This window comes from Tamandua tetradactyla, chromosome 10 (genome assembly GCF_023851605.1).
Source record: "Tamandua tetradactyla isolate mTamTet1 chromosome 10, mTamTet1.pri, whole genome shotgun sequence".
NCBI lineage: Eukaryota > Metazoa > Chordata > Mammalia > Pilosa > Myrmecophagidae > Tamandua > Tamandua tetradactyla.
In genome coordinates this window covers 101,404,958-101,417,028 of record NC_135336.1, presented here as the reverse complement: position 1 = coordinate 101,417,028, position 12,071 = coordinate 101,404,958, and the positions used below count along the sequence as shown (strand labels likewise).

Genomic DNA, 12,071 nt, shown 5'->3' with positions numbered 1-12,071 from the left:
CCCCCCGGCGCCCCCACCCCCTCGCGCGGCCCGGGGCGCCCCCAGCAGAGGTCCGGCCGCGCCCACCCCCCTCCCTCCCGCCGCCCCGAGTCTCTGCGGGGGCGCGGGGCGGGGAAGTGACACCACAGCCCGGAGAGGGGGGCGCCCGCCACGGGACCCGCCCGCCCCCTCCGGCCCCGCCCCGCGCGCCTTGGGCCCGCCTGCGTCACGTGGCTGTCACGGGGCGTCACGTGGGCGGCGCACTACTTATCGCCCCGCGCGCGGCCGGGAGCCGAGTCCCCGCCCGCCGCCGCGATGATGTGCGGGGCGTCCTCGGCCTCGCAGCCGGCCACGGCCGAGACGCAGCAGATCGCCGACCAGGTGGGCCCGCGCGCCCCCGGCCCGGAAGGCTGCACCCGCGGTGTGCCGCCACCCCCACTCCCACCCGCGTTCCCGGGCGCGGCCGCTGAGCCACGGAGAGGCGCGGGAGGGCCGGCGGGGGGGCTCCCATTCCCCTCCTGGGGGGTCGGGAGAAGGCGCGAGCGCCGGGCCAGCTGCGCAGGGTGGGACCGGCCCGATCCTGCGACTTCAGCCGCGGGCAGGGCGCAGCCGGCACGGGGAGAGGTGCCCGGTAGCCCCGGAGGCCCGCCTGGTCGTCCTGTCGTCACGTGTCCACAAAATCGGTTCTTTCCACGCAAGGATCCGTCCGCCAAGATGTCCGGGGCGCACCGGGGCGCCTGACGCGGGGAGGAGGGCGGAGGCGCAGCAGCCTGCCTCTCGCCCTCCCCGCGGGCTGCTGCTGAAGCCGGGGCCTGTGGTCAGCCCAGGGGCCTTGCGCCCGGCTCGGGCTACAGCAGGTGGCCACGAGTCGGTGCCCTGAGGCCCTTGGGAAGGAGGACCTTTTAGAAGGCCCTTCCACTGGCGCGCGTGAACTGCCCGGGAGAGAGTGTGCCGAGCTCCTCTCCCACGGCCACTTCCTCAGGCCTGGCCCCTTCCTTCCCAGCTGCCTGGTAGCCAGACCCGCGAGTCCTCCAGTGTCAGGGTCAGTTTCCAGAAGGCTGGGAACTTTGAGCGAATGAGTTCTTGGCGGCAGCCAGGAGAGCAGGGCCACCATCCCAAAGGGGCTCTGTCCCTGCTCAGCACCCCTTGGGGGGTGTGGGAGAGGGCAGCCGTGTGATTGGGAGAAATCACTGGGCCTGCCTGATGGAAGCCGGCCGTATCTGGGGGTCTAAGGAGAAGGGGAGCACCTACCATGTCGCTGCGTTTTGCATCCTCACTAGTCTTGGCCTAAGTGTGGTCTGCTTTCCAGGTGAGGAGGCTGGAGGGCAGGCGCAGGACCAGGTCCTTGCGTTTTGTCACCCGGGTGGCAGGGCTGGTGGACGGCTTCCGGGACACCCCGCTGGCCCCTCCACGCCTCCTGCTGGGCGCTCTCCCCCAGCCCGCCCGTTCTGCTCCATTTGGGTTTTTTTCCTCCATTTCTTGCAAATAGCTTAGGCTTTTCTGCCTCTTGAAAGCCCCCAAAGACAGGCGATTCCTCCTGTCCTTGACCTCTCCTCAGCAGCCCTGGGCCGCTCCCAGGATCACTCCTTTGTCCTCCTGAGGGTGTGGACCATCCAGCAGGTGTATGTCAGCCGGGTGGGCACCGGCGTGAGGAGCTAACAGAGGGCCGACAGGACGCAGCCGCTTGCCGCCCTGCGCCCTCCTGCCAGACTGCAGCCTCTCTGTCCTCCCCCATCAGGTGTCCCTGCTCTGAAGGCTCAGAGGCTTCCAGGACGCCCATGGCCCTTGTTCGGGTCGTCACAGTGACTCAGTTGCATGTGATTCCTGATGACTCCCTCATTTCCCAACCAGCACCCTTCCTGCAGTTCTGTGTCTTCCTTTTTAACTAAAATTCGGACCCGCCATGGCTGGTCTGGACACCCCACGCATTCTGAGGATGGACTGCTGCTTCCAGGCAGGGCCTTAGCTACTGTCCTAAAAGAGACAGACTTGCTCCCCCTTCCCCGTGGAGGAGGCCATCTCCTAAACTGTGGAGACCTAGAAAACAGGGTTGTCTCAAACGCATGTTGGCTGTGCACTTCGGATTTGGGTCCTGCTTGGCCCAAAGGCCCTGTGTCCTGAAGAAACCCTCCCTCAGGGCAGGGCTTTCCACCTGTGGTCACCACAGCGTGACTTGTCACAGCAAAAACTGGGGACAGCCAAATGGCCACGGGAGGGGGATCCTCCACGGAATCAGGGCACACGATGCAGAGGAAGGCTCGCTTTAAAAAAGAACATGCAGACTTTCGTGTGAATGTGTTAAGTGAAGAAATAAAGAGCATAAACCTGTGTTTACTGTTGTAATGATAAAAATGCCCAATGCCTAGAAGAGGAGAGGCAGACAGTCTTTTGAAATATTAAAATTCTGGTGAGATGAATAAGGAACTTCTATTACTTTTTTGGTTTTTTGGTATTTCATCATTAGAGCTACCAATTTCCTTGGCTCACTGGGTTTCCTCAGTCATGGAGTGAATCTGTTGGAGGAAGTACGTGAAGATTTGGTGTTTGAATTCAGTTTAGAAACTTAACATGAGAAACAAATTCCGTGTGTGAGAGGCCCGTTGGCAGGAAAGAAGTCACTGAGCGTCTTCGCATTTTCTCCCCTTCTCCTAGGTGAAGGCCCAGCTGGAGGAGAAGGAAAATAAGAAGTTTCCTGTTTTCAGTGCTGTCGAGTTCAAGCACCAGGTGGTGGCCGGAATGAACTTCTTCATCAAGGTGGGGCTCGGGGCAAAGTGGGCCCTGGCCTCGCCGGCGCCAGAGCAGGGGTGCTTCGCGGGGTGCCCCTAGGCTGCGTGTCGCTGTGTGGTCGCACAGATGGCCCCCAGACTCGTGGGCGGGGGCGGGGATGGCGTCCAGCACTGACGTGGGAGTGGACCAGGGCACACCTGCGGGGCCCAGCCCCCTCGCCTTCTGCCCGCACACACCCGGGGCGGGGCACGGGCCTGGGCTGCGGCTGCCCCACCTTTGCCTCACCTGCCTCCTGCTCTCCAGGTGCACGTCGGCGACGATCACTTCGTCCACTTGCGGGTCTTCCAGAGCCTCCCCCATGAAAACAAGCCTCTGAGCTTGTCCAGCTACCAGATCAACAAATCCAAGGATGATGAACTGACCTATTTTTGATTCCGGACCTCAAAGGGAGCTGTTTGTCCCTACGACTAGCCTGTTGGGATGGTCCTCTGTCCTCTATGAGTGTGCACTGGGGGTGGTAAAGCTAGCACGTGTCTGCGCTGGCCTTGGGGGTGGGGGAGGGGAGGGGCTAAGCCGCCTCCTGTGCCTCTGTTCCTAAATTGTTTGTTGTGTCCAGGTGGCTTTCTTTCCCATTCCATGATCTTAACTAACTTCCTTTCACAGAGGGCTAAGTATTATCTTTAAATAAATATTTTCAAACTTTAAAAAAGTGGTTTCCTTTGGCTTAGTAAAACCATGAGATCCGAAAATGCCTGGGACGCATAGAAAATCACGAGAAGTGCCGCGGAGGGAGCAAAGCATGAGAGAGAAGCGGGTCTGGCGGCTGGGTGGTGAGAAGGCGTCTTGGAGGGGGTGTATTTCATTTGGGTGGCCCGCCACGGGGTGGGTGGGGGGCACGAGACTATCCTGGCAAAGCAGCAGCAGAGGGCAAGGGCCCAGGGACAGTGGTACCCTCGAGGAGGGCTCTGTGTGGGGAGGCCAGGGGCCTGAGTGGGGTTTGGGAAGGGGTGGGCAGGCCCGGGGGACAGGAGCTGACACCTGCGACCCCACCCCCGGGACGACGGCCAGGTCACAGGTAGGCAGAGGGGCTGGTGTGCCCAGGGCTCTGCTCACTGGCCCTGGACGCACAGCCTGCCCTCCAGCCCCTGCCTGTGCACCGATGACACCCTCTGGGAAATGAATGTGAGGCAAGCCAGGGCCCCACCTGCGGGGGGCTGCCCGTGAACTGGCTTCATTTTCTAGCCCATGGGGAATTAAGAAATGAAGTTTCTCCTCCTGGTCAGTGCAGACATGCTCCCCCAAACAATCCTGCCTCATGGACATTGAGAAGGCACCAAAAGGCATTGCCAGAGTGGCCCGTGCACTCCTTCTGGGGGCAGGGTTGCTCCCTGGCACATGCTGCCCTGCCCGGGAGGCAGGCACGGCGGGGGTGGGGGCGTCCCTGCCCCCAGCACAGGCAGGTGGCTGCACTGAGCGTGGGCAGCGTCCACGGCCAGCTCCAGCTTCAGGCACGGAAGGCAGTGGAAAGGGGCCCAAGGTACAGTCTGGAACGTGTGCGCGTCAACGACTGCCTGGGTGAAGCAGGCTCGTGTGGACTAGGGGCCTCGCTTCAAAGCTGAAAAGTGGTCTGGAGGCCACTTGGTGCTGCAGTCAGGGGCAGCTCTCTGAGCACCGCGGCAGCCGGGCGTGGCCAGGGAGACGGAGGGGCTGGCAGCTGCGCCCATCCTTGGCATCAGGGCAGTCAACCAGAGACACTTTTGGGGGCAGCAGCAGAGCACCGGGGGGAGTGGGAAGGCGGTAGGGATGGCGCCAGCTGGAGCCCTCCCTTGGGCACCCCTCATCCCCACCCTCTCTGCTTGCTCTGTGCCCGGGGCTTCCCCCAGGCCCTCCTGGTGCGGGTCCCTCTGCTCCCGCCAGGCGCCTCCCCTGGCGCAACCTCCTGGCCCTTCTAACTTGCCTTCCCCACTGGTCACCTTCTGGCCCCAGCAAGGCTGTGGACCCCTCAGGAACTGCAGCACTGCCTGTCCCCTCCGAGCCACCTGCCACCCCCTGGTTGTAAACAGTCCCTTCATTAAACTCCTGTGTGGTGCCATCTGTCTCGTGCCGGGTCCCAGGGGAACAGAACGCACTGCCTTGAGCTCAGTGAGTCCAGGGTCCTCCCCTGTGCTCTGGAGGTGGGGCCCGGCCCCCAGCCTGGGCTGGTCCTTTGTCTCTGCTGCGCTGGGGCCCGACTGGGCCAGAGGAGGTGAGAGCCGCGTTAGGGAGACAGGGCAAGACGTAACCGGATGCAGATTGTGCAATGGAGAAGGTGGTAGGCGGTGACCCAGTGTTTGCTGCCCCCTGGGCTATCTCCGAGGCCCCAGCTGAACTGCCTGCAGCGAGCGGTCAGTGCTGTTCTCTCCCTACAGAGCCGGGGCCGCAGCCCGCCGAAGGCTAACTCACTTTCCCTTTGATTAGCTACGTTCAGAGCAACTGTCTGTCTTGAGGCTGACAGGGAATTTGAACAGAATCTTGAAAGATGGTTTGTACAAGAAATAAAAACATCATCACAAAAGCATAGATCCAAAGCACACAAGTTGTCCCCATATTCCATGAACCCCCAGCTTAATGAAAATGGGTCTGTCCACCGGGACATCTGGGCCTGACTACACGGCATATCGCCTTGACAGGGTCCTTTACAAATTCAGGTTATTCATCCCTGTGCCGGACGTGTATGTGAATGTGACACTGTTCGTGGGCAGCTGGAGTGCCCAGAGCCCCGCCCCCCCGCTAGAGCCTTCAGCCTGGAGGGCCGCAGGAGCACCGAGGGGCGGGAAGCTGGCACATAGGCTGGACGGAGTCCTGGCTGTCCTCTGTGCCCTGTGGGTCCCTGGGAAGGCTGGATGGGGCACGGGACAGTGAGAGGCCTGCATCGCACTGGGTTGGGGGCTGGGGGCAGTGACCCTCTTTCGTCCGTTTGAGGCCCAAGGTACAGACGATCCTAAATCAGCTTTCTGACTCACATTTAGGGTAGACAATACATGCAGTGTGATGGCTGGGTTCTGGTGTCAACGTGGCCAAGTGATGATGCCCAGAGGTCTGGTCAGGCGAGCACACGTGGCTGGTTGATGAACCAGGAGGTTGGGGTACTAAGTCGTCGATCAAATGACTAATCCGCAGCTGACCACAGCTGCAATCAACGAAGGCATGCCTCCCACCAATGAGATAATCCAACCAGTTGAAGGCTTTTAAGGAAGAAGAGAGGCTTTTTTTCACTGCTTCTGCAGCCCGTCAGCCTCTCCTATGGAATTCATCCAGACCCCGCATTGGAACTGCCAGCCTCACAGCCTACCCTGTGGATTTTGGACTCTTCCCTTCCCCTGTTGCATGCGGCAGGCACCTCTATAAATGTCATGTTTACAGACCTCTCCTGTAAGCGCTGTTTCTCTGGAGAACCTGACTTACACGTGCAGGGCCACGGGACTCGTCCCACCATAGGTGGGTGAACCCCACGCAGATCTCGGCAGTGCACAGAGGGGTACAGAGGAGCTCAGACTGCGAGGGCAGGCGTGGGGTGCCAAGGGAGGGTGCTGTAGTTTCCACTGGAACCCATTTCTCGACAGTCAACCTCCTTTCCGATAAAGACACCCCACCAGAGATTATTCCTGACCATTAAGATAAGGCTGGTTTCCTTAGAACCGTGATTCACTACACAAGCCTTCACAAATTGGCTTCGTGGCAGGTTTTCACAAAGAGCCTCAATGGGTCTTTACAGGCCTCTTGAGGCCAGGACCCGACACCAGGTCTCACCTGCAGTCCAAAAGGGACCTTTCTGTGCTCACTGTGAGGCTGGTCCCTGGAGCTGGCCCTGGTGGTGTCCGCAGAGGGCTCTGAGCCCAGAACCTGGGCCTCCAAGTCTGTCCTGTCAACTAGGGGGACAGATCCCAACTGAGCCAATGTGAATCACTATTTGGCCATCACAATGAAAATATTCAATATGAGCTTCCAAATTCTGTTCACAGACAGAACGTACAGGAGTGTGGCCTGGAGGGCTGGGGAAGTAGGGGGAAGTGCGGGAGTGCTGAGGGGTACAGGTTACTTTTAGGGGTGATGAAGAGGCTCTAATGCTGACCCTGGCAGGGTTGCAGCCCTCTGTGAATGTCTAGAGACCACTGACCACTTCACACTGGGGAACTGTAAGGTACGAGAATCGTGTCTCAATAAAGCTGCTACAGAAAGGAAAGCAGAGCCCCACTCTTGGCCTCCCGGGCGCCTGCAGGCCTGGGGGCCCCCACGCCAGGCAAGGCAGAGCAGCAGGCGGGAGGAGCAGAGCCCAGCCTCGGGGAGGCGCCCTTGGGGACGCAGTCAGCTGCGGTCAGCCCACGTCCATGCTGGGCGCATCCGGGGACGCCCCCCTCGGGGAACCGAGCAGAGCCCCCATGAGGTGAGGCAGTGCCCACAGAGGCCTGGGCACCTGCTGTCTCTGCCCCCGGCGCCTACCAGGAGCAGATGGGCTGCGCCGTGGGGACCTGGGGTCGCATGTCAGGGCTTCCTCTGCAGCCCGCAGGCTCCTGGCCATGGCTCTCCAGCCCCCACTCAGCGCTTGCCCCTGTGTCATGGGGTCCCTCTCGCCACCCGTGTCCCATGGCCCCCCAAGTCTGACGTCCTCTGTGTGGGCAGGCCACTGCATTGGGCTCCACTTAGCTGATGCCATTTCCACAGAGGCTTTTTGCAGATGGGCCCAGGCCCAAGGGCCGTGGCTGGGGCGTGAACGTGCCCTGGTGGGGGCTGCGCCCCCAGACCCTGGGCTGAGTGGGAGGGAAGGTCTTCAACCAGGGCCTGTGGGCTGGAGCATGGGCAGCAGGGCAGCTGGCAGTGTCGGTGAAGCTCAGTAACACTGGGGCACAGGGCGCAAGGGAAGGCCTGGGCTTTGGGGGACTTGGGGGAGCTCATGAGAGCACAGCAGAGGGAGGGGTCACTGGTCTCTTTTGGGGGCCCCCATGCCCTGTGTGCTGCAGCATCCATTCCCCCTCCTGTACAGGTAGTCCGGGCCCACCCAGAAGGGGCCCAGGCTTGCACCCCCCACCTGCCCACACACCTCCTGGAAACCAACCCTCCAGAAGGCACAGGGCCAGGGGCTCGAGCCCCTTCCCCCCCTGCTTAGGGCCTGGCGACCAGGGACCAGGGGAAGGAGGCCCAGGGGCACTTGCCTACAAAGACAGGCTTAGTCCAATTACTGATGGTGACTCTCTAGATGCAGAAAGGGAAGGGCCTTGCTTCCTCGTGCTTACCCGAGGTGCTCAGGGGTGGAGCTCGAGCCCCCCAACCCCGTAACTCCTGCAGCGTGGCATCGGGCCGCTGTGCGCACAGCCTGTCCCGTACGTGGTCACAGATGGCGGTCCCCAGGTGCCCTCGTCCAATCCCCGGAGCCTGTGGCTGTGACCTGGTGGAAGGGGCTCTGCAGCTGGAAGTAAAGGATCGCGAGACGGGGATTATCCATGTGACCCGGAATGTCAGCACAGGGGCCTGCGAGAGGGGGTAGGGGGGCGGTCAGAGACGGAGATGGAAGCAGAGGTTGGGGTGGAACCAGGGATGTGGGGCCGTGAGAAGTGGGAAGCCTGCAACAGCCGCCTGGAGAGACGCCCCAGAAGGAACCAGCCCTGCGGACGCCTGGGGTTTAGCCCAGCGAGACCCAGTGTGGACTCCCCGGCCCCTGGCTCTGTAAGAGAACATGCATGGGCTGCTCTTAGCAACTAAGCCCAGGAAACTGACCCACGGGGGCCGCGATGGAGGCGCCGAGCCTGAGGGTGCCTGTGGGAGTTCACGGGGAGGGTGAGGCAGAGCAGAGCCTACCATGGGGTGTCTGGCCCGACACTCCGGCCACCCGCCCCTGCACGGCCTGGAGGCCAGGGCCTTTGGTGCCCCGTGTCCTGTGGGGAGGCTGGTTCTGCAGAGCTGTCCTCCCCACCCCACGCACAATGCCTTGGTGCTCACCTGAGGACGCACAGGTGTGGGGGTCCTGGAAAGAACAGTGCCCACCTAGGCCGGCAGCACCTGGGCCTGAGGACCTCAGGGGGCGGGGAATGGGGCTCCATTCTCCCTCTGACGGCGACAGGCAGGGGTTGAGGGCCCAGGAGCGTGCTGCCCAGAGTGGACAGCTCAGCGGGGGGAGGGCCACTTCGGGGGTGGATCTGGGCCTGGGGGACAATCAGTACAGCATCCACCCTTCCCCCTAAGAGGTGGCCTTCCAGGGTCCCCGGGCCCATGGTCTCCAGCTTGTGTGGACGCAGAACACGGCTTTAAACAACACACGGACAATAAACAGATAACACGCGGAGGCACAGTCCCCATGAAAACATTTATTTGTGGATGACCACACGTCAACAGGAGCATCACAAAACGCACAGGGCCTACGCAGCATGAGGGCATATGTTACAGATGTGCCCGCGCAGGTGGGGGGCTCGCGAGGACCCACCCTCCCCGGGGGCAGGAGCCACAGGGCAGAGTGCCGTGCCACCCTCCCCAGAGGTTCTGGGCCAGGCCTGGGCGCAGTCGAGCCGGCACCTTTGCCCTTTGATCCAGTTTTGCAGTAATTCGCCGAAACGCAGGCTAAAATCCCAACGAGAAACCGCACAGTCATAAAGGTAAAAGGAGTTGTGACACGTGCCCCCTCTCCCGTGGTTCTCGCACCCCCAGGGGCAAGGGGGCAACTCAACAACTCACTCCCTCTACAGAGAAGGCACCATGGGCACACGCTGACCCAGCAAACCCCTTCGCATCCTCTGGCTGCACAGCTGCTGGAGCCGAGGCTTCGCCCCCTCGTCTCGCCCCCTCGTTTGCCCCGCTCTGGCGCCACCAGGAGCCTCAAGTCCCCCTGTGTCCCTCCAGCTCGGCGCTGCCCACCTCACCCTTGGAGCTGGGCCCTGCAGGACTCCATATCCACGGTCCCTGCCACACAGCTCCACCCAGGGAAGCAGGGGGCAGGGGGCTTCTGTGAGGCCCGGATGACCCGTGGCCAGAGTGGGGTTGGGGGGTCTGGGGTGCGAGGAGGCGCTCACTCCTGTCTCTGTGCCCAACCGCCCCGGTTCTGCCAGGCACTGGGCTTGCCCTCACTCCCTTTCAGCTGGCCACAGGACATGGGGCCCATGGCCAGGGTGGGTGGCCTTTGGCCTTGCAAAAGATGCCCCCCCAGAATCCTGGCCCCCGCTGTACCTGGTGTCACTCACCAGCATGGCCCTGAAGATGGGGCCCCCACCCTCAAGGCCCATTGTCCCCCCTGGGGTGGTCAGAGCTGCCAGCTCCCGAGAGGAGAGCCTGCCTGGCTCGGATGGATGAAAACTTTCTAACACGCCCGCACACTCTGCCAGAATAAAAAAGAAAATTCCAGGGGCAGCTTTCCCGACAGAGACGCATGGCCACACGGGAAGCAGCTTTAACTGCACGGACACTGTGCCGTTTGTAAGCAGACTCTAACAAGGTGGGAATATGGGTTTTAACACATTATTTAATCAGTAACTTTGCACGTTAAGAACAAGACATCTTGCACCAAGAGCAAACCACGGGAGTCGAGCAGAAGCAGCGCACAGCACGAAGAGCACACAACTGTAGTGTCCACGCCCTCGGCTGTGAAGGGGCACGGTGGGGGACGGGGCACCCACGGGACGCAGAGCACACACTCCCGGTCGCGTCACCTCCAGAGAAGGACCTGGAGACCACCAGATGGCTGGTGTGCTGGCCTCGGCTGTGACTGAGCCGCCGGACCGCTGCTCCCCCTCTCCGCATCCCTCTGCTGGCAGAGGCTGGAACGTGCGGCCGGGGTGAAGCCAGGAGCTGTCACTGGGCAGACGTAAGGTCACCTGTCCCCACTGCTCCCGTGGGCACACGGCCAGCCAGGCCTGATCCAGGCCTGATCCAGCCCCCATCACAGAGCAAGCGTGGCAGAGACGTGGCACACACATACACACACGCACACGCAAGGAGCTCACACCTGCCAGAAGGCAACTCGCGGCCTGAACAGGCACCGCCCTCCGTGCTGCACGTGGGCCCCTGGCCAGCCCCGGGGACTGTGCTGCAGGGTGGCAAGGGCTGGGGGCTGGTGCCCACCACCCCCTCCCTGGGCACGGCTTCCCGGACTTAGGCCAGAGGAGCAGGGTGGGGCCAGGCTCCCTGGTGCCCACTCGGCCGTGGCTGTCCAGACAAATTCAGTGTCACACGGGTGTCAGGATGCTGCACTCGGGGAGAGCCTCGGGCACGAGGTGAAGGGACGGCCCCAGGCTGCGCGAGGCGACGGCGATGACAAGGCCCAGCAGCTGCCGGCCTGCGGCCTCGTCCCTCCCGGGGACTCGGTAAGCCGTGACCCCGTCAGCCCTTAGGTACACAGGGTTGCGGGGCAGACCGTGCCCCGTGGGAGACGGGAGTGGAGGAGGCCGTGAGACCAGGTGGCTGCAGAGAAGGGGGGCTCCTGTGCTGACCCACGGGGTCACGGGTGTGGGTCTCGCATCCTGAGCAGACAGCACTGCCCGAGGACAGGGGCTGGGAGCCTTCGTGTCCCCAGGGACGCCAGGGGCTGGAACACTTGACCCCTTTCTCCCACCTCAGCTCAGGGGGCGGGAGGGTCACGCAGGCTGGGATGGTCCTGGCGACCTCACCCCACTGCCCCCTGACCAGAGCCACAAGCCCCCCAGGGCTTCTCCACGGGATCTGTCCCCAAGGACGAGCTGGGCAGGAGGTGTGTGGTGTGGGCAGGAGTTCGCAGGAGACGGCGGCAGGCAGGGACGGTTCCCTGCGGGTGCCCAGTGCAGACCCTGTGCCCCCTGCCCACTTTCCTGGCACCGCATGCCCCGTACCCGATTTGCCAGGGCCGCTGTGCCAGGCCCAGCCAGCCTGCGTGAGGGGAAGCCACACCTTAAAAACAGGACTAGTGGGCTTAAGGACTGGACATTAAGGAGTGATTTTTAGAGCCGCTGACAGGTTCCCGAAAACCACAGACTGACAGTTACCGTCACCTTGGCAGGACCAGGCCACGATGTAAAGTGGTAAAAAAGGATCCTGTTTGGCAATTACCCTCGACACACGGAGCTGGGAGAGAAGATATGAGGACAGCAGAGCGCACCCCACTGAGGGCTAGCTGAGCACGGGACTGTAACAGCTGCCTCCCCAGCTGTAAGAAAAGTAACGCAAAATGCTAACAGGGAAACCAGGGGGTATATTTAGAACTGCACTTTCTGCCAGATTTGCCTGTACACCTACAATCACCCTAATAAAATAAACATTTTTTAATGCAAAAAATAAAAAAATAAAAGCATTAGGATTTGGTATTTCAAAAACAAGCAGGCAATTCTGGACCAACAGCTCTCATCTTAAAACAAATGACTGTTCTTATGCTG

General features: G+C 61.8%; 1 protein-coding gene across 1 annotated transcript; it reads left to right on the top strand.

The window, feature by feature from the left end:
• The first annotated feature begins 249 nt into the window (after positions 1-249).
• On the top strand, positions 250-3,415 carry CSTB (cystatin B). The gene is made up of 3 exons (XM_077119029.1): positions 250-360; positions 2,632-2,733; positions 3,010-3,415. Exons 1-3 carry the CDS (start codon positions 295-297, stop codon positions 3,136-3,138), a joined length of 297 nt encoding a protein of 98 aa, XP_076975144.1. The 5' UTR covers positions 250-294; the 3' UTR covers positions 3,139-3,415.
• Positions 3,416-12,071: the final 8,656 nt, after the last annotated feature.

Coding starts and splice junctions, on each gene's coding strand:
- CSTB (XM_077119029.1), top strand. CDS start 295: ATGATGTGCGGGGCGTCCTCGGCCTCGCAGCCGGCCACGGCCGAGACG. Junction 361..2,631: donor CGCAGCAGATCGCCGACCAG/GTGGGCCCGCGC, acceptor CCCTTCTCCTAG/GTGAAGGCCCAGCTGGAGGA. Junction 2,734..3,009: donor GAATGAACTTCTTCATCAAG/GTGGGGCTCGGG, acceptor CCTGCTCTCCAG/GTGCACGTCGGCGACGATCA.